Genomic DNA, 20,649 nt, shown 5'->3' with positions numbered 1-20,649 from the left:
TCAGAGTATTTTAAAACGCTATAGAAAAAATGTTTATTTAGTTTTATTACTAGATCTGAGACCTAATTGTACTTAAAATGGTTAAAAATATAAATAAATAACAATTAGGGGCTTAAAATTAATAAAAGACCTTAATTAACCTTTTAAACTTTACTTTCTTACATTTTTTAATACAAAAATAATAAACTAACTAGTAATTTAACATAAAACCCCCAAAAATTCCTTTTATTTCATTTCCTTCATAATTTCAAAAAAACTTTCGTGTCACGACTATCCCCAAGGCTGCCATACAACAGCAAAAAGCTTAAACCTCCAGCCATCTGGCAGCGCTGGCAATCAGCTGTCGCTCTTAAGTTGTTTACGTTATGCGCACCGGCAGTGAATTATTCTATTTTTTTTTTATAAATGAATCTTAGAGGCTGCCAACGCGATAACAGATTCGGGCAGGTCAGAGGTTAACGCTTATCAGTTGAAGCGGCGTCGGGCGACACTGGTAAAGCAGTGATTTCTATTTTGTTCGGCCACCCTGGCCGACAGTTTCAATCGGAACGCGTAGAAAAGTGGGTACTGAGAGAGTGTTTCTCATCCAAAAATAATGTCATTAATTAATTTAATTTTTATAGGCTTGCGAATATATATTATTATGCAGAAAGTACGCTGCTTGTCACTGCCACAAAAGCTTCGCTACTGTTTAAGCCGAGACGTGAACACAAAAGCCGGTAACTTCGCGGGAGAACAGCTGATCGGAGCTTTAACTCGCGTCGCTGCCGCCAAAAATCCAACATCCACATTCTCCCCGATCAGACGATATTCGTACAGCAAGGAAACCACTTCTAAGGTGAGTACTTCAATAATAATATTATATATATAGATGTGTATATAAATTAGATTCGTGATAATCAATCAATTAAGCAGTGCTGTGTGGCTTGTGGAACCCTTGATGTGATCTGATTAGAGATCTTTATAGCGGGAGAGGCTTGATTTTCTTCCAGAAGACTAGTGATTCTGGAATGCCATGTGCTTTGGTACTATTTGTTGTTTTTTTAAGCCACTGACATGTGTTTCGGTTTTAGTTTTGCGTATTTTAATTATACCCTACAAAGATAGGGGTGTTTTTATATAGAAAAGTTTAAAATTGAATAGTTTTATTAATTATTTTATGAGTTTAGTTTGATTTTTAAGATTTTTTGTTGATTATAATATTGTAATAAATTGTTTTAAATGGTTATTATAAAGTATTTAGTTTAAAAATCTTAAGTTTCTACAGAAAAATTAGTTTTTTCCTCTTAAATTTAATTTCTAAAACATTTCTTTCTTTAATTTAATAGTAAAATAATTTTAAAACCTTAGTTTCATCACAAAAGTTTAAGGTTTACCTATCTAAAATTAAGCAGAAACTGTTTAACTTTTTTAAAAATTAAAGTGACGAATGCAAATATATTTTCTTTAATATTTGTAATGAAAACAAATCTCTTTTTCTTAAAAAAAAATTTAAATAATTCTATTAGAGTTTCTTAAAGTGTATTTATAGCTTCGTTAGCAACTAGAATCTTTCAATTTTTTTGATATATTTCATTGGGCTGACACCGCCTTAAACTTGTTTATGCCTACTCAGATTTCTTGGCTTTCAGACCGCCTATCAACAACGTCCATAATTCGAGCACTTGTTTATACAAACCGCTAATATTCTTGGCCATTAAATTGAATTTCCTTCAGACAGGGCCAGATGTGTGGGTTTTCACTTGGAAATTAAAGATTTTATTTCATTTTTAGACAGAATTTAAAGGGGATTCACCAGTTTTTAGTTCTCAGATGGATGTACTTACGATCTATTGTTGATATTGTATATTAAAACCATATTTTTTCAATGGAAAAATGTCTGTAAACTTGTTTTCCGGCCTCTGATTCGATTAGATTTTGGCATTTTGACAAGAAGAACCGGTCTTAATTATAATTTCCAAAAAAATATTCAAGAAATGTACGATAAGATAAATAGACTTAATAAAATAAGAAAAAGACTATACTAAAATAGACTCTATAGACAGTATTTTAGATTGTTTTTCCAACTTTTGAATGGAAATTATTCCCGAACTTTCCTCAAAAACAAACGTCAATAAATCCTAGGGGGCCTGCAACACCTTATCGTTCAAATATTTTTAACCCCTGACCCAGAGAGGAGAACAAAAACAACGCAGACGTAAACCCACATAGAGATAGGAGAGTCTTATAGATTAGAGTGATAACCGGCGTACCATGGGGGGTCGAACCCAGACCTGGAAGAAGATAGAAGATGTCATAATATGGGTATATACAAATATATATTTTATAAAGAATCTAATCGAAATAGTTGCCAAGTTGCATCGTCCAGCTAATCTCCATAGCCTGGCGATAGCTAAGCCCCATCGATCAGTCGATCGGAAATTGTATATATATATATATAGGTATTTATAAACATGAGTTCCACCTTATCGTTGAAACTTTTCCAATGCTATTGAACCATTGAACCTTTATTTGTGATTTTTCGCAATTCTCTCCCCCTGGGGCGAACATAAATATTTGTTCGAGTTGGATGGAAAAACAAGCTGATTATTTTTATAAGTTCCGATTACATTTCCATTTTGAATCAGAAATCCAACGATCGTTGCACTGAAAGCATCATATTCTTATTTTTTTAAATTATTTTTTCTAAAGACAATGGCGGATCAGAAGTTGCTGCAGGCCACATTGGAGGAGGGTGATCCCGAGTTGGCGGATCTCATCAAGAAGGAGAAGGAGCGTCAGCTGGAAGGACTCGAGATGATTGCCAGCGAGAACTTTACATCCGTGGGTGTCCTGGAGAGTCTGAGCTCCTGCCTCACTAACAAGTACTCGGAGGGTTATCCTGGCAAACGGTGAGTCTTGAAAGATCCTTCCTGGAGAGAAGATAACCCTTAATTATCCTTTTCCATTCGATAGGTACTATGGCGGCAATGAATTCATCGACTGCATTGAACTTCTGGCCCAGAAACGAGGTCGTGAACTCTTCAACCTGCCCGAGGACAAGTGGGGCGTCAATGTCCAGCCCTATTCCGGTTCTCCGGCCAATCTGGCCGTCTATACCGGTGTCTGCCGTCCCCATGACCGCATCATGGGCTTGGATCTGCCCGATGGTGGTCACTTGACCCATGGCTTCTTCACCCCCACCAAGAAGATCTCAGCCACGTCGATCTTCTTCGAGAGCATGCCCTACAAAGTGAATCCGGAGACGGGTATCATCGACTATGACAAGCTGGCGGAGGCAGCCAAGACCTTCCGGCCGCAGATAATCATTGCTGGCATCTCGTGCTACTCCCGGCTGCTGGACTATGCCCGTTTCCGGCAGATCTGTGACGATGTGGGTGCTTACCTGATGGCCGACATGGCCCATGTGGCGGGAATAGTGGCCGCCGGACTGATTCCATCGCCCTTCGAATACGCCGACATTGTGACGACCACGACCCACAAGACGCTGCGCGGTCCCCGGGCCGGAGTCATCTTCTTCCGCAAGGGCGTCCGCAGCACCAAGGCCAACGGCGATGTGATCAACTACGATCTGGAGGAGCGCATCAACCAGGCCGTCTTCCCCTCGCTGCAGGGTGGACCGCACAACAACGCCATCGCCGGCATCGCCACGGCCTTCAAGCAGGCCAAGTCGCCGGAGTTCAAGGCCTACCAGACGCAGGTCCTCAAGAACGCCAAGACCCTGTGCAACGGCCTGATCGCCAAGGGCTATCAGGTGGCCACCGGAGGCACTGACGTTCATCTCGTCCTCGTCGACGTGCGCAAGGCCGGACTGACTGGCGCCAAGGCCGAGTACATCCTGGAGGAGGTGGGCATTGCTTGCAACAAGAACACCGTTCCGGGCGACAAGTCCGCCCTGAACCCTTCGGGGATCCGTCTGGGCACTCCGGCCCTAACCACTCGCGGTCTTGTGGAGCAGGACATCGAACAGGTGGTGACGTTCATCGATGCCGCCCTCAAGCTGGGCGCCCAGGCCGCCAAGTCGGCAGCCACTCCCAAGCTGGCTGACTACCACAAGATCCTCTCGGAGGACAAGGTGATCTCCGGCCAGGTGGCGGAGCTCCAGAAGACCGTCAAGCTCTTCAGCAGGAAGTTCCTCTTGCCCGGTCTGAAGACCTTCTAAACAAACCCAACATCGACTATCCTATTTCACTTTTTTTTGAAAGCCATTCAAGCTGAAAATGTGTATCTTTGCGATACATCTGCAATTATTTAGTCTCTTTAAGTCATTAAATGCATTTTGATTTCATTTAACATCATAACTTAAGCTTTTTAAATAAGTTTGGGGGCTGAAGGAAGAAATATCCTTGCCCATATCCTTGCCAATATTATTCCAAGTATTAGGGGTCTTTCAAGGAAGAGATCTGTTTAAGGGCCTCCGTTGAAAAATTCTAAAAAATATTAATCCTAACTTCTGCTATAAGATTTAGATGCAGATCGAAGGAGATTTCACAAATCGTTTAAGATATTGCTCTAAAGGATTGAATAAGAATCGGCGGAGATATAGCCATCACAGTGGGCCCTATAGGGGAAAACAGCATTCTCAAAGGTCCCATCAGAAAAAATGGACAAAAAATCGAAAAAATATTTCGTCTCAGGATTTTGATGCAGAATGGTGGAGAATCGACCCAGAAATCGTTTAAGGTACTCCGCTTGGGAATCGGATGAGAATTGTTGAAGATATAGCCATCACAGTGGGCCCTATAGGGGAAAACCCCATTTTCAGGGGTCCCATCAGGAAAAATGGACAAAAAATCGAAAAAATATTTTGTCTCAGGATTTTGATGCAGAATGATGGAGAATCGACCCAGAAATCGTTTAAGGTACTCCGCTTAAGAATCGGATGAGAATTGTTGAAGATATAGCCATCACAGTGGGCCCTATAGGGGAAAACAGCATTTTCAGGGTCCCATCAGGAAAAATGGACAAAAAATCGAAAAAATATTTCGTCTCAAGATTTTGATGCAGAATGGTGGAGAATCGATCCACAAATCGTTTAAGGTACTCCGCTTAAGAATCGGATGAGAATTGTTGAAGATATAGCCATCACAGTGGGCCCTATAGGGGAAAACCCCATTTTCAGGGGTCCCATCAGGAAAAATGGACAAAAAATCGAAAAAATATTTTGTCTCAGGATTTTGATGCAGAATGGTGGAGAATCGACCCAGAAATCGTTTAAGGTACTCCGCTTGGGAATCGGATGAGAATTGTTGAAGATATAGCCATCACAGTGGGCCCTGTAGGGGAAAACAGCATTTTCAGGGGTCCCATCAGGAAAAATGGACAAAAAATTGAAAAAATATTTCGTCTCTGGATTTTGATGCAGAATGGTGGAGAATCGATATAGAAATTGTCTAAGGTATTCCTCTCAAGGATGGGATAAGAATCGGCAGAGATATAGACATGGATATGGGTCATACATATGTGGAAATCCATATGTGGAAAAAATTTTTTATTTTTCAACAGTTTCTTAAAAACATATGCAGATACAAAAAATAAAATAAAATTTAGTATCATTGGAGGGCAAATACCATTAAACCTTGCCCTTTAGTTTGAAGATTGTGCCCATTATTTTCTCTAATAATCCTAATGAGAAAATTGTTAAACAAACCGAAATTAATCTTAAATTTAGAATAAAAAACAAACAATTAAAACCCGACTCGATTTATGATAACTTATGGCATGCTCTTTGAAATTTTTATAAATATTTGAACAAATCTTAGGTTGTGGTGCTGCTGGTCTCTCGATGGAACCGGGAGTTGTGCGTGGAGAGGGACCACTTGGTCTTGAAGCTCTTCATGCAGATGAAGCACTCGTGGTCCTTGCCCTGGATCTCTGAGTGCCTGGAGGCGATATGCCGTCGCAGGGCATTTGTGGTTTTGAGGCGTCTCGTACAGAAGCCACAGACCAGTGGTGGCAATATCACTTCCCGGCCAATGCTGACCTCATCATCGCTGATGATGATTTTGGCGGGTGAGGTGGCAGGTGAGAAGGCTTCTGGGGCTTTCCTTCCACTTCCAGCATCATCAGTTTCCGATTCTGGTTCTTGTTTCAGTTTAAGGGGGTCGTCTGGAAAAAAAAATTTAAAAAATTAAAAATCTGCCAAGAAAAAGCCTTACAACTACAGTATTACCTGGTTAACTAAAACAATTTTTTAATAAAATAATTAAAATTAAATTAAAAAACCCCTTTAAAAAAATACACTTTCTTTTCTAAATGGTTTACATGAATTCTTTTATTTTGTTGCTCTGTCTCTATGTCTCTCTTTTTCTCTTCCACACTAAACTGTATAATGTTGTCTCTTTCTTTTTCGGTTTTTTTTAGTTTTTCACCGAAAAAACGAATTAAATTGAGTAATTTTTATTACATACTGGGCGGGGGGACCTTAAATTTTAGATTTTTTTTCTCTTAATTTTTTTCAGTTATTTTTTTTTTATAAATTTTTGGAATCTCTGCTAATTAGAACTATTGATCTTTTTTTCTTTACTATTTGATGACCACTGTACTGGACTACCTCCTGAATTCTTCGTTGATAAATTCTCCTCTTCAATGAGATCTTAAGCAAGATTTTCTTTTGTCATGAATGGTGGGATGATTTTTTTAACCATTTTTTCGGAGCAAGATTTATGGGGTTTTTCAGAAACGGACATTAACTACAGGTGTATACATTGATCCGATATTTTTAGATCGATAAGTAATACGTATGAGTGTTTTTTTCATTTAACTAGATTATCTTTAGGTTGGTATAGGGGGGATTTTTCGTTTTTCGAAGAGAGGATTTCTACAGGTGATTTTTTTTTTTTATTTTTTTCAATAATTTTTGTTTTTTTTTGGAAAATACTCGTATTTTTGAAACTAATTCTAGAATTAAATATTATGACTCCGTTGTTTTCACTTGGCTTGTAAACTAAACTATTTTTCAATCGAATGTGTTCTTAAAACTAAACTATAACTAATTTTTTTTTAGCTAATATATTTATAATTAATAGTTTTTGTTTTTTAAGATAAATTTGTACACAAGGGATATATAGATATATAGAGGGCTAATATTGGAATAAGAATTAAAAACAGAAAAAATTTTACAATATCGTGGCCTAACAGAAATCTCTGAAGATACTGGAATAGTTTTTAGGGGGTTTCTCCATAAGAAAAATATATATCTAATTTTTTAACTAGAACTATATACAAAAATATATGTATATTCAAAAAAAATGTATAAATTCCATAATTCAGTTTAGCAAAAAAAAATAGCTAATGTTTCTGAGTATTAAAACTAAAACTAAAATATAATTTAAATATTTCAGGTTTTGAAAACTAGAAGGACTTTTTTTTTAACTTAAAATATAAAAATTTAACTAAAAAGAAGATAACAAGATTGTGTATATATTGAATTGCACCCTTATATATAGTTATATATTCCCCTAATCTCCTGGAGATTTCTGCTTTTTGCGGGAAGATTTCTTCTATTTACATAATGGGGGGGCGGGGGAGGGTATTCTAAGCTTGTACTTTTTTTAAGGGGGTAGGCCTGGACTAAAATACAAAATTGGTACAATATACATTAGACATATGACATGGCTTTTGGTCAAACATCGAGATGAGGATCACCAGCTCCGATCTCTAATCTCCGGGTGGCTAACTAGCTGACTGGACTTTCACTTAAGGTTTATATATTAAGGTTTCAGATGGTGGGGGGAGGAGCCAATTAAATCTAAATCCTAGACACATAATGAACGGCTAAATGGTGCAATCTCTTTTTTTTGGCTTAGAATGGGGGATTGGCTTTTCTTTTGCTAAGCTGGACGTAATTAACTATATTGTTGCCTAAATATATATATATCCTCCATATATATATATATATATATATGGTTATCCACATTTGAATTAATTCTCCGTTTTGATGGCCACCTTCTGTTCGTGGGAGATACGGATGTGCTCCCTGAGGCTGTACTTGTTCTTGAAATTCTTATTGCACAGATCGCACTTGCGGGGCGGTTGGGGGGTGTGTTGGGTGCGAATATGTCTCCAAAGATTAACCGTCGTTATGACCATTTTGCAAAACTGACATTCAGTCCACTTATTATTGGACGAATCTAAAAATATACAGAAAATACGTACAACAATCAATCAAATGTAACAAGTCTCCAGGAACTAATTAATGCTTGGAGACATATTCGACAGCCACAACGAACGAAATACATTAATTATAATAATTACTATAATGACTATATATTTTTTAACAAAAACCAAAAAAAAAAATGACAAATTTTAATACTAAACTACAAAGATTCTTTTTAAAAAATTCAACAAAAATATAACCACAACCAACAATATAACCAGAAAACCATAATTTTCAACTGAAAACTTAAAAATAAAAATAAAATTATATATCTAAAATATTAGAAAAATATTTATTGAATCTTAAAACTATTTAATAGATTTTTTAAAATAAGGAAAAAAGTTAATCCCAATATCCTTTTGGGATAACTCGTTATTCTCACCCGTAAACTCACCATTTGCCCCGCCGGCCTTGCTGTCGGACTTGACCGGCGTCACGGACACCGTAGTCGAGGAGCCAGTGGTTGCTCCTCCACCACCACCGCCGCCGCCACCACCGTCCCCATCCTCCAGCACAGCCTGGGCCGAACTCCCCGCCGCCGTTCCACTCGCTGTACCCAATAATCGAGCTAAAAAATAAAAATAATCACATTAATTAATTAAGAATATTAATTATTATTTTTAAAAATTTTTCTTACACATTTCAATGGCTAATTCGGCATTATCCTTATCGGCCTGATACTTTTCTTCGATCTCGGATTCGGTGAGTATTTCATACTCGTTGGAGTACTGGGTCACGGTCTGGCCAGCCGCCGTGGTGGCATCCTGTGATGTTTGAGGTGTGGCGCCATCCGACAATCGATCATCCACCTCCCCAACAATATAATCGGGTATATCCATTTTGACGGCGCCTCGCAAAAATGTCATTTCGGCAGCTGGAAAAGCATGGAATTAGTTATGGTTCAAGGATCTCCCTAGGAGGATCTCAAGGATAATTACTCTTCACTATGGTCTGTTCATCCTTGACGGCATAGTCAACTGTTTCGGTGGTATAGATGTTGTCATCGTCATCCGAGAAGGTGATTTTACGTTTTTTCACCGAACTCGCTGTCGGCAGAGCCACCGCATTTGTTATCGTCAGGTGTTGCGTCTGGACAGGTGTTGTTTGTTGTTGGGATTGTTGCGATTGTTGTTGTTGCGACTGCTGCTGTTGTTGTTGCTGCTGTTGCTGTTGCTGAGGTGGCGGCGCTGATTGCACTTGAATATGCTGAATCTGAGCGGTTTGTACATGATGATGCTGCTGTTGTTGTTGGACCTGCAAGTGGGCTGCTGCGGCTGCCACCTGACTCTGCACCTGACTGGCGGTGGTGGCCTGCAACAGCGTAGCCGTTGGTATCTCAATGGTCTGGGTGGCCGATTGGGCCTGGGCCACCTGCTGCTGATCGCTCACCGCCCGTATGGTACTGGGTATCGTTTTGATTAGCTTGTGTTCACTAATCAGCGGCGCCACCGGCAGCTGGGGCTTTTCCTTCTCCTCGGCGGTGAGTCCCTGGACGGCCAACAGCTCGGCCGTCTGCAGAAAGGATTGCAAAGCCTCCTGCTGTACATTGACTTCACCCTGGTAAGGATATATCAAGGGTTACTACAAATACAAGATATAAGACTGATGAGAACCCACCTGGTACATAAACTCGATTATCGAGTTGAGATCTTCAAACTTTATAAACTTAAATATAATAACTGGATGCGGATGTGGGTTCTCTTTAAAGATCTCCTTGAAATAGGACGAACACGAGGAGAGTACGACCTTGTGCGCCTTGATCCGTCGTCCGTCCACGCACAGGCTGACGTCCACAAAGTCATCGTTCAGCCGGTGGTTGTCCAGAGAGTAGGTGAGGTGGCGCAGGTAGTTATTCCACCGCAGCGAATACTGCTGGGTGGTGGCCATTGCGGCGTCGCCTTTCTGTCTTCTCCTCTTTATCCCTCTGTTTAGCTTCTAGCTCTTCTGCTGCCTTTCTTCTGCCCCCCTTTATGCCAATCTCCGGCTAATCCAATTAGCGGTTGATTTTCTGTTTTTTTTGTTTCTCTCCCCGCAGCCTGCTGTGGGGAGGTTGGTGTCCAAATGTGGTTGCCTCTTCCTCTGCCTCCTGGGGGGTTGTGCCTGGTGCCACCTATCAGAAGGGGGTGCTCCTTGTCCGCCTTGTCCACGGAATCCCAGCGAGAAAAAAAAAACAAAATAAATGCAAACTCTGCTTGCTGGATTCTCCGAATTCCCGCGATTCCTCCTATATGGTGCCTGTGTCCTTCGTAATCGCCTCTATCCTTTGTAGATCCTTATCCTTTGATTATATGCCTGTGTTTACGGTATTTCTACACACGGACTTAGTTTTTTATGTACGCTCTGAATGTTTTTCTGTTTCTCTGCTTCTTCTTTTTAGTTTTTATGTACGCTGCACCATTTTGTTTTTCAACAGTCTGGCAACGCTGTCGTGCAAAGCAGCCCTGATTATTAAAAACTAACCATAGATGGCGCTAGCTTACTAAAGAGTGGCCAGATTTGAAAAAAACACGTTATTTAGTTTAAATATTTATATAAAATATTTATTTTCTTTTATTTTCTGTTTTTAACACAATTTTTGCTTCAATCAAAAAAAAAACCATCATATTCCTTTAACCTTTTATATTAATATTTAAAAAACAAGTTCTTTTTTAAAAAAAAAACCTTAAAAATTGTACATTTTACCATAAGCTAACTAAAAATTTGTAAATCAAACGCAAAATGAAGCTATAGGCAATCGCCCTGAATAGATAGTCCAGAACATAGAAGATTTTCATCCGGAATCGGGCGGCACTACTACTTTCGGGACTTTCCTTCAAGAGGAACTCTTTGGCGCCACGAATACCGTGTTGGAAAAAGTCCACATAGTTAATATCAGCATGTTGCATAAAGCCAAAGGTGGGTCTACAAAAATATATTATTAAAAATTATATATTTTTTTATAAGAATTTTTTTTATTATAAAAACTTACACTTCATTCATGGGCACTATTTTGTGTAGGGCCTTGAAATTATCATTTTTGAAATGCCATTCTGTCATTGCAAAAACTTGCAAGGCACTAAAGGCAGCAAAAATGCGACGTTGCAACTTCATTAAGCTAAAATATTAAAAAAAAAATAAATAAAAATTTAAAACAAAACCTAAATAAATGTTAAAAGTCAACTTACAAAGGTTTTTCGTTATATAAACGTAGTAGAGTATCCACCACGGCTGCCATTAGAAGATGTTGTGTTATAAACTAAAAAATAAAATAAATAAAAACTTAAAATTATTAAAAAATTAATTAAAAAACTCACTCTTATAAAATGCAAAACAGGACACATGGTTATGCTTCCTCCTGGAAGCCATAGAGTCTTTTCGAAGGGATTCTCTCGGATATAGGTCTTTCCGATTTCGATCACCTCTCCCATCGTTATAGGCGATATATTCGCCGTAGCACAGTTCACCACATAGAGGTCATTATCGGTCTTTTCTTTAATTTTGACCTCTGACTCTTTGATGAACTTGAAGACGGAGGTGATCAAGGTGCGAGTGACTATATCGGCGGGCACAAAGTCGGCCACGACATGGGGGTCACAGTTCTGGGAGCGTAGGATTCCCACTCCACAGGCCACCAATAGGCCAGTGGGTCCATTAAAGTTATCAGCCCAGCCGGGAACAGGTTCTTCAATGGTGGAGACCACTATAAGGATTAATTTATCGATAAAATATCGAAAAAAAATCGAAAAAATCGAAAAAAGAAAAAGAAAAGAAGATTTTAAGAAAAAAATCGACTATAACCTACTTTTGGGGATTTTTAAAACATTTTTTAAGATTATAATCTTAATTTTAGTTAAATTTCTTAAAAAAAAAAACTCACCAATAGATGGCCTAAATATAAAAACTGGTAATCGATCTCTATATTCATTAACCACCTGTTCGGCCAAACTTTTTGTAAAAGTATATGTATTAGGCTGAAAGTTTCCATATCTAAATAAAATAAATAATATTAATAATAAAAAATAATTAAAAAAAAAATATATAACCCACTTTAGATTAAAGATATCCAAAGTCTCCTCATCGTAGGTCTCTGCCAGTTTTATGGTTGTCCTCCAATCGGCAATCGGTGGATAGACACGTTCCTCCACTTCCAGGACACTGGGATTCGAGTATGTGGTGGAGACATGGACAAAGGCCTTCAGTTTACGCCATCCAAGGGCCAACTTGACCAGTTCATGGGTTCCACGAGTGTTCATTAGGATGGCGGACCGCAGATGATCATCAAAACTGAGAAAAAAGTTGGGTTATTTACAAATTTTAGATAGAACCCGAGATCCCCTGACATACCGGACACTAGCCGCCGAATGATATACTATTGTGACATTTTTAAGCCTCTCCAAATCCTCTGGACTGATGCCCAGACCCAGTTGCTCCACATCACCGGCAATGGCCACCAGTTTGGATCGGGAATCGGGCTGTTCCTGACGCAATCTATCATATAACTTGGTCTCCCATTGCTGTTGCAAACGATCCTCGATATTGACGCCCTTCTTGGGTCTCATCAGGACATAGATCCTGCCCAGTTTTGGACAGGAACGTAGGAGTTTCTCCACCAGTGCCTTGCCCACGAAACCTTTGATGGATTTTTATCAAAAAAATATAGATATAGATATATGATATATAACCCACCCGTGGCGCCGGTCACAAAGATCTCCTGATCCTTATAAAATTCCGCTATGGACATGGTGGCCTCTGTATAGATCGCCGTACCAAGGGGTTCTGAGCGAAGTGCGCCATTTCCAGGGCGGGAAATATTTAAATTCTGCTTTATGTATTTACCGTATGACCTTACCCGCCAAAAAGGTCAAGACTGCTGAATATTCGAGGGTTTTGTAGAGGGCCCTATACCATACATTGTTGGCATGTGCAGGACAGATACCTTCCAAAAAAGAAGGTCAGTGTATACAAGGCAACAGGATAGAACCTTATAATTCCCAACTACTTTTAGACAAAACTTTAGGGAATAATATTTCCAAAAAAAGAAAAATATAAAAAAAATTAATTCCTTCAAATCCCATTTATAGAGTATCTAATATTTGGTAGAATTCTACAAAAAAAAAGAAAGAACATACAGTATTGCAACTATTTAAAAAAAAAAAAAAGGTTTCAGAGTACAACAACAAAAACTAAAGCCAATAAAATTAAAAAAAAAAAAAAAAAATTATAAGAAAAACGGAACCGTTGAACCCCCGTCCAGCCCCCTCCGGCAATGAAAGAATCAAAGAAGAAAGCCCGATAAGAGATGACGTTTACCGTTGCGCCCGCGCCCCATATGGCCAGAGTGAGAGGTTGCTGCTGCTGGATATGATACATACATAGGTGCTCCTTTTTCGCCCCATTGCATCGTGCCAATGAACGTGCCGTCGTGCCCCATGAATGGAGCCAGTACCGGTACTACCAACACCGATTTTGAGCCAGACTGGCATTCTGGTTCTCGTCACCGATAAGAAGACCAAACTATGCCAACGATTTGTGTTAGCGTGTTGGCTCATTATTCGTTCCTATGCTTTGAGCGCTATTTTTTTTTTTTTTGGATCTTGGCACTTAAAACGGAACTTTAATCGCATCCAACTATAAACCCGCTCTCTGTCTCTGTCTCTCTTCTTCACTCTAGTACTGCTGTTAGCCATTAGCATGCGTGGCAGGAGGGGGGGTTGCTTTGGGTGGCAAGTGTGTGTGTCAGCCGGAGGCGCCTCTCAAATTGGAGCATTCCCAAACACACATCAAGCGCTGTGAAAGAACGTGAAGAAAAGGTCACTGACCTTGCCACCCCACCAAAAACGGTACTTCCTAAAACCATATAATCATTAAACTCGTTAGCTTTGTGGGTTTTTTTTTGTGTTTTTTTTTTGTCATGTTTGTTTGCTTTTTTAGTTGCATTTCACATTTTAATTAACATTTTCAGGCGTAAACTTATCATTCGATACGCATGCAATTAGAAAAGTGTACAAATAAAAAAAAAATTACATATGCTAGTATGCTCGTATGCGTGTGATTACACGACGCGAGTGTGTTGGATTTTGCCGGCCGGCAAGACAGACAGAGAGAGGGGAGAGAGAGATTAAGAGCAAGAGCAAGAGAGAGTATGAGTGGAGCATGATGGAGCAAGAGCAGATATAAGAGACAGTCTAAGAAGGACGAAAGAGAAGACAACTTGATTTTCCTTGTTTTCATATTTTTGTTTCACTTTTGTTTTTATAATTACATCATAATTAAAAAATAATACATAAGGTTGCTGACGAATTTTACAAAACGCTAGTGTTGTTGTTTGTGTTTTGCAATGGATTTCACTTCAAATCATTTTTGTGTGTATGTGTGTGTGTGTTTTTTTTCCACTTTTACGCGTGAGTGTTTGTGGGTGGGGGGTTGTGTGTTGTGTGTGTGTGTGTGAGTGAGTGTAGGTGAGTGTTGTGTCCATGGAATGGCAGAATTATGCTGTTCTCGTTTCATCTAATTTTTTTGTTTTTTGTTTTTGTTTGTAGTTTCGTTATATTAAAGGTATAGAAAATAAAAAAAAAAAAAACAAAAATACATAGTACATTATTTTTCATGAAATAAATTAAATTAATTCTAGAACACAACACGCCAGATCGTGTGCATCCCCCCTCCACGGGAAAGGGCTGGGGGGGACACCACAACAATGCGGCAAATGATGGTGATGGTGTGTGTTGCTGCTGATTCTGCTTCAAATGGTGTTGTTGTTGTTGTTGTTGTGCTGCACTCCGAACTTCCACCACTCGCACTCGCACTTGCGCCTTCGAGTTGAATTCTTCTTCTTTCTTCATATCCTCCTCCTCCTCCTCCTGCTCATCTAACCACACATCCTTGGTTGCTGTTCCTTCTTAGAAGCACTTGCGGTGCACAATGGAGGGGCCAGACTCATCGTATTCCTGCTTGGAGATCCACATCTGCTGGAAGGTGGACAACGAAGCCAGAATGGAGCCACCGATCCAGACAGAGTACTTGCGCTCTGGTGGAGCAATGATCTTGATCTTCATGGTGGACGGGGCCAGGGCGGTGATCTCCTTCTGCATACGATCAGCGATGCCAGGGTACATGGTGGTACCACCGGACAGCACAGTGTTGGCATACAGATCCTTACGGATATCGACATCGCACTTCATGATCGAGTTGTAGGTGGTCTCGTGGATGCCGCACGCTTCCATACCCAGGAACGAGGGCTGGAACAGGGCCTCGGGGCAACGGAAACGCTCGTTACCGATGGTGATCACCTGACCGTCGGGAAGCTCATAGGACTTCTCCAGAGAGGAGCTGGAGGCAGCGGTGGCCATCTCCTGCTCAAAGTCAAGGGCGACATAGCACAGCTTCTCCTTGATGTCACGGACGATTTCACGCTCGGCAGTGGTGGTGAAGGAGTAGCCACGCTCGGTGAGGATCTTCATCAGGTAGTCGGTCAGATCGCGACCGGCCAAATCCAGACGCAGGATGGCGTGGGGCAGGGCATAACCCTCATAGATGGGCACGGTGTGGGAGACACCATCACCGGAATCCAGCACAATACCGGTGGTACGACCAGAGGCGTACAGGGAGAGCACGGCCTGGATGGCCACGTACATGGCGGGTGTGTTGAAGGTCTCGAACATGATCTGTGTCATCTTCTCGCGGTTAGCCTTGGGGTTCAGCGGGGCCTCGGTCAACAGAACGGGATGCTCCTCGGGGGCCACACGCAGCTCATTGTAGAAGGTGTGATGCCAGATCTTCTCCATATCATCCCAGTTGGTCACAATACCGTGCTCAATGGGGTACTTCAGAGTGAGGATACCACGCTTGCTCTGGGCCTCATCACCGACATACGAGTCCTTCTGGCCCATACCGACCATCACACCCTGGTGACGGGGACGGCCCACAATCGATGGGAAGACGGCGCGGGGCGCATCATCGCCAGCGAAACCGGCCTTGCACATGCCAGAGCCGTTATCGACAACCAATGCAGCAACTTCTTCGTCACACATTTTGTAAGCTAAAAATTAAATTAAAAAAAAAAAATTAAAATTAGTTATATAAATTTAAAAAATTATTCAAAAAATTATGAAAATGCACTCCAATTTAAAAAAAAAAAGGCGCTCAAAGGCCCCACCCCGTTTAAAAAAAAAAAAAGAAGCTTCTAGAGACGAATGCCGGTGCAAAAGATAATCGCAAGAAGAGAGAGTTCCTCCTGCCTTCATGTGTATGCGTGTGTGTATGCGGCAAGGGTGTCCCCTAAAAATGGCGGCCACAAGCGAAAAAAAGCACAAAAAAAAAAAAAAAATTTGCGGCTTTGGAAGCCAAGAACACAAGTTTTAGGCGCGAATCACTTGAAAGTTTAAATATTTAAACTAGAACACCGTTAGTTGCACTAATTAGTTACCTTTTTTTTTTTAGTTTGAATAAAATCAAGGGAAAATCTCAAGTTCTGAGCTGAGCTGAGCTGGAGTGGACTGGAATGCAACCGCACCGTGTAACTGCCGAAAGAGGAATGAACAGTGGAACTGTGGCGGCGGCTAATGCCAGTTACTGCCATTCGATCGCTGCCAGCGTCGGCGTCAAAGTCGACGTCAGCTATCGCTCTCTATCCAACTCTCTCTCTCTTTTTGGCTCGCTCTCACCCGGCCTAGCGCATGCGTGCGACAGAGAGCGATGGCTTACCCGAGTGGCGGACTGCCAAGTTTTGTGACCATATATGGTCATGTTTCGAGGCGAAAAAAGCGGCTGACGCTCGCTGGCTTTCGCTCTCGCCACTTACCACACACACACACACACAGAGATATACTCTCGCCAACATACATACATATGTATAAGTGTATGTATATATGTACATCCGCTGTTGCGGCGAAGGTTTTCTCCATTTTTGCGATAAAGGCGTCTCTTGAAAAACCGGCGTTTAAGCCAAAAACGACTTTAATGACGCGATGCGATTGCTATTTTGGAGCCTAACCTTATGCATGTGGGGGGGAACTGCCTACATCACAAGATCAAGATTCGAATGCTGATCCTAAGGTGATCTTTATGTCTCAACGAGGTAATTATTAAACAAACTTGAAGGCATTATAAAAAATGTTTGTGAATTCTTTACATTCTAGGGGGGATTACTATCGACTAGACTACGTAGCGCCCTAGATGTTTATGTTTATACTGGAAGCCCCCCCCTCACTGGATGGATCTGAAGAGTATCAGGCTTCTGATTTTTTTTTTTTTTTTTTCAAAGAAACCCCCATACCGTCTAGCAAGTTTACGTTAATATTTTTATTTCTAGGGGGAACTCTACTGAATGAGGAGTATATATACAATATATAGTATATCTGGCCTAGATACGCCTAGACTGCAAGCCGCCGTTATCAGAAAATCGTAATGGGAACTACTATATGGTATGTAGGGTGCGTTATTGTTTACTTTTCCGACTGGATATCCTATAACATCTATGGGAAGTACTATTATCAATTGAAGGTCTCGATTTCTCGTAGGGCGTGGGAAAAAAATAGAAAGTATTTGGCAAATTGAATTGCAAATTCCATAAAAAAAAAACAAAATTTTAGAAATCAAATAGGTCTTTTTTTCGAAGGTGAAATCGTCATGACACGCCCACACTTTATAGAGGAACGATCGTTTTTTTGGATTTTTTTGAAGGGGATTATATAGGGGGATTTCCTTTGATTATCCTGATTTTTGGAAGAAATTTTCATTTTAATTTCTTTACTAAATTTTTTAGTTTAGTTTTTTGGTAGCACTTGTTTTTGTTGTTGTTGTTTGGCACTGGTACACATAAAAAAAACAAGGATTTTTTATTTTTTTTTGTTCACTGGATTGCATTTTCACAAAAAAAGAGTTCGTTTTTTTTGGGTTTCATTTACGTTGCGGGGATACTTACTTTTGGTCTGTTTTTATTAAAATTAATTAAATAAATATAAATTAAGTCTTTCGGTCTGATGGAGCGGCTTTGTGTCGGGAGGATATCCACACAGCACAAGAACTCAAACGGTAGTGATATGAAAACTGGTCGCTGTCGCACGTTTTATAAGCGCGCTCAGCTCCCAGGCCGGGCTGGCCGGGCAGGCCGGCTCCCCCGCCTCCTCTTTGCCCCGCCTCTCGTCGTCGTCGTCGCTTATCAGCCCAGCCGCTATATGAACCGATATGGCTCTCTTCTCTTCTCCAAAGCCATATCCAAAGTTTTACCATATATGGGTATGAATTGTTCGCCGAGCGGTTTTTTTCGGAGAATTTCCTTCACTCCCCAGACATGGGTGTGTGTGTGTGTGTGTGTGCGAGTGTATGTGTTTGCTGGCAGTGTTTGTAGTTTTTCAATTGGGGTCCTTTCAGTTCCACAGTTGTGATAGGTTTTTTTTTTTAAAGGCGCCCATGTGATTCAGGGCGGCTTACTCACGCCCACTTATCTTTATGAGGAATTACTTATTGGTAAAAAAAAAAAAAAGGAACGATTTTCTGCGAATTTTTAACCATATAATCCGTCTACAGGAAAAAGCCCCTTTAGGTTTACTAACAAGTTTAATAATACTACGATTTTAGTGGCTTTATATGAGCATTTCTGATGATTTTTTTTGTATTTATCAATTAAAATAATTCATAATCTTAATTATAAAACGATAATATTGAGTTTAATTGAAAAACTAAGATAATTATTTGAGTTAGGGTTCGTTCCCCTCATCAGGTTTCAATATTATACCATTTTTTTTGGGTTTTTAGTAGATAATTACATCTTTAGATAGGTTCTTTTATACAATAGATAGGTTCTTAAGATAATATTACATCTTTATAACTAAATATCTATGCATTTCTAGGAATTAACCAAATACTCATTATCAAAAAACACTTAAAAACCAATATATAAGCATTTTTGTAGAAAATCTCGAGCTTTTAAAAGACCCAACTATTAAATATATTTCTATTTCAATAAATATTCAAAAATATTTAATATCATAGAAGCAGGGTATTCATTAGTCCAATTCATTTCTCTCTTGAGCCTTTTCAAGCCACAAGCCGGTTTTGAACAATAACGGCGCCAGAGGCACCACAGCTGCCGGGGCGACTATGTCCGCTGCGAGAGCGGACGAGAGCCTGAGCCTGAGTAGGTGATGCGACGGCAAGCAGGGTTGGCTGCGTTTGCGCAACAGAGACGAAGAGAACGACGCGACGCGCCACGCACTCACATACTCATCTCAGACACTCATGCTCTCTTGCTCTGGCCCCCCCAAAACGGGGCCCCCAAAGAGGCTGTGTGACTCAGTTTCCAGTTGTTCTTGTTGTTGCTTGATAAGCCGCTGTTTTGGTTCTCAAGTCTCTGAATTATATTAGCATTTTCCTATTATCTATTATCTATTATCTATTGTTATTGCAATAATATTTACTTAAAATTAAGCTAATTCTGGGACTTGCAAAAGCTACAAGTCATATGCGAAGAAAGAATGCCAATGGCAGTGGGGAAAGTCTATCTTTTGTATTTCGTTTTATTTGTTTATTTGTTGTAACGGTTTGCAGGCACATGGCTATAAATAAGTGACAATATGTAGACTTATTTATTTGCGTTATTCGTTGACTAATCTTTGTTTAAATAATTGCCTATTTCGGTCTAAAATGACGCATAAAAGGAAACGGCAACATACGGCGATAAACACGCAACGCAAGGCGGCATGAGAGACAGAGATACTGGGGGGAAATGTACAAAGATTGGAGATGGAGAGAGAGAGAGAGAGCGCAGCATAAAAAGAAAACAACAAACGCACACCCATACACCCATAGACCCATACAGTAGCGCAGTTACACACAGACAGTGGAGTCAATGTTTGGGCAACTGGTCAAAAAGGAGTGGCTCCAACGTCGGTGACGTCGCGCCCAGCCACAGCCCCGACCCCGACTCCTGCTTCTCCTCCTCCCCCCCTATTGTATCTGTTTGCCGCATTTGGCTTTGCTGTATCTTCACATTTTTTCTTTTAATTTTTTTTTTGTATTTTTGCAATTCGTTGAAGAAATTGAAATTGCAACAAAGAGCCACAAAAAATTGCAACGATTCCAAAAAAAAACTCAATTGCAATCTTGAAATTGGAGTACAAGAGTAGATTTCATTGTGGGAACAAAATAATTTTAAAAAAGATACAAAAAAACAGCAGTTTTTAAAAGGAATTTTTATTTATCTTAAAGATAAGATTAAAAGATCTTAAGATAGAAATATGAGATATATCAAAGATACAGTAAAATTATAAAATCAATAAACTTAAAAGAAAGAATTCTTAAAAGATATGTATCTTTTCTTATGTATCTTAAGGATTTTTCGTATAGTTTATTTTTCTTAAAAAACCCCAAAACCAGACCTTGATTATTTGCTTAATAAACACTTTTGTTTTAAAAATCGTATTTTTTTTAAAGAAAATAATATCTGTTGATTTAAGCTTTCAAGGTGACTCATTTCTCGAAGAACCATCTTTCATATGTTTATAATTTTAACT

The 20,649-nt window shown here is 39.9% G+C and overlaps 4 protein-coding genes across 10 annotated transcripts; 1 reads left to right on the top strand and 3 right to left on the bottom strand.

Annotated features, from left to right (window-relative positions):
• The first annotated feature begins 404 nt into the window (after positions 1–404).
• Positions 405–4,301, top strand: Shmt (serine hydroxymethyl transferase). Its single transcript, XM_017232542.3, has 4 exons — positions 405–560; positions 624–838; positions 2,692–2,891; positions 2,956–4,301. Exons 2-4 carry the CDS (start codon positions 644–646, stop codon positions 4,160–4,162), a joined length of 1,602 nt encoding a protein of 533 aa, XP_017088031.2. The 5' UTR covers positions 405–560; positions 624–643; the 3' UTR covers positions 4,163–4,301.
• Positions 4,302–5,679: 1,378 nt separating this feature from the next.
• On the bottom strand, positions 5,680–10,555 carry LOC108119377 (modifier of mdg4). 6 transcript variants are annotated; one of them, XM_070279495.1, is made up of 6 exons: positions 9,776–10,553; positions 9,097–9,715; positions 8,796–9,032; positions 8,553–8,726; positions 7,916–8,132; positions 6,443–7,885 (listed from the first exon to the last, which is right to left on the bottom strand). In XM_070279495.1, the coding sequence occupies exons 1-5, from the start codon at positions 10,043–10,045 to the stop codon at positions 7,924–7,926; spliced, it is 1,509 nt and encodes a 502-aa protein (XP_070135596.1). In that variant the 5' UTR covers positions 10,046–10,553; the 3' UTR covers positions 6,443–7,885; positions 7,916–7,923. The 6 variants fall into 6 exon arrangements, with proteins under 6 accessions (XP_070135585.1, XP_070135582.1, XP_070135596.1 ...); XM_017232545.3 differs by having other exon boundaries at positions 6,445–7,885; positions 8,541–8,726; positions 9,776–10,552; XM_070279484.1 differs by lacking the exons at positions 6,443–7,885; positions 7,916–8,132 and adding an exon at positions 5,680–6,108 and having other exon boundaries at positions 9,776–10,555.
• Positions 10,556–10,762: 207 nt separating this feature from the next.
• On the bottom strand, positions 10,763–12,913 carry LOC108119369 (putative fatty acyl-CoA reductase CG5065). Its single transcript, XM_017232532.2, has 8 exons — positions 12,824–12,913; positions 12,482–12,767; positions 12,185–12,421; positions 12,015–12,124; positions 11,452–11,837; positions 11,323–11,393; positions 11,127–11,252; positions 10,763–11,059 (listed from the first exon to the last, which is right to left on the bottom strand). Exons 1-8 carry the CDS (start codon positions 12,876–12,878, stop codon positions 10,837–10,839), a joined length of 1,494 nt encoding a protein of 497 aa, XP_017088021.2. The 5' UTR covers positions 12,879–12,913; the 3' UTR covers positions 10,763–10,836.
• A 1,435-nt stretch (positions 12,914–14,348) lies between these two features.
• On the bottom strand, positions 14,349–18,199 carry Act5C (Actin 5C). Of its 2 annotated transcripts, none has more exons than XM_017232534.3 (2): positions 18,060–18,199; positions 14,349–16,175 (listed from the first exon to the last, which is right to left on the bottom strand). In XM_017232534.3, exon 2 carries the CDS (start codon positions 16,165–16,167, stop codon positions 15,037–15,039), a length of 1,131 nt encoding a protein of 376 aa, XP_017088023.1. In that variant the 5' UTR covers positions 16,168–16,175; positions 18,060–18,199; the 3' UTR covers positions 14,349–15,036. The 2 variants fall into 2 exon arrangements, with proteins under 2 accessions (XP_017088023.1, XP_070137917.1); XM_070281816.1 differs by lacking the exon at positions 18,060–18,199 and adding an exon at positions 16,563–16,687.
• Positions 18,200–20,649: the final 2,450 nt, after the last annotated feature.

The sequence above is a fragment of the Drosophila bipectinata genome, chromosome XL (assembly GCF_030179905.1).
Source record: "Drosophila bipectinata strain 14024-0381.07 chromosome XL, DbipHiC1v2, whole genome shotgun sequence".
Lineage (NCBI taxonomy): Eukaryota > Metazoa > Arthropoda > Insecta > Diptera > Drosophilidae > Drosophila > Drosophila bipectinata.
Note: the sequence above shows the minus strand (reverse complement) of the source record. Positions and strands in the feature narration are given on the sequence as shown.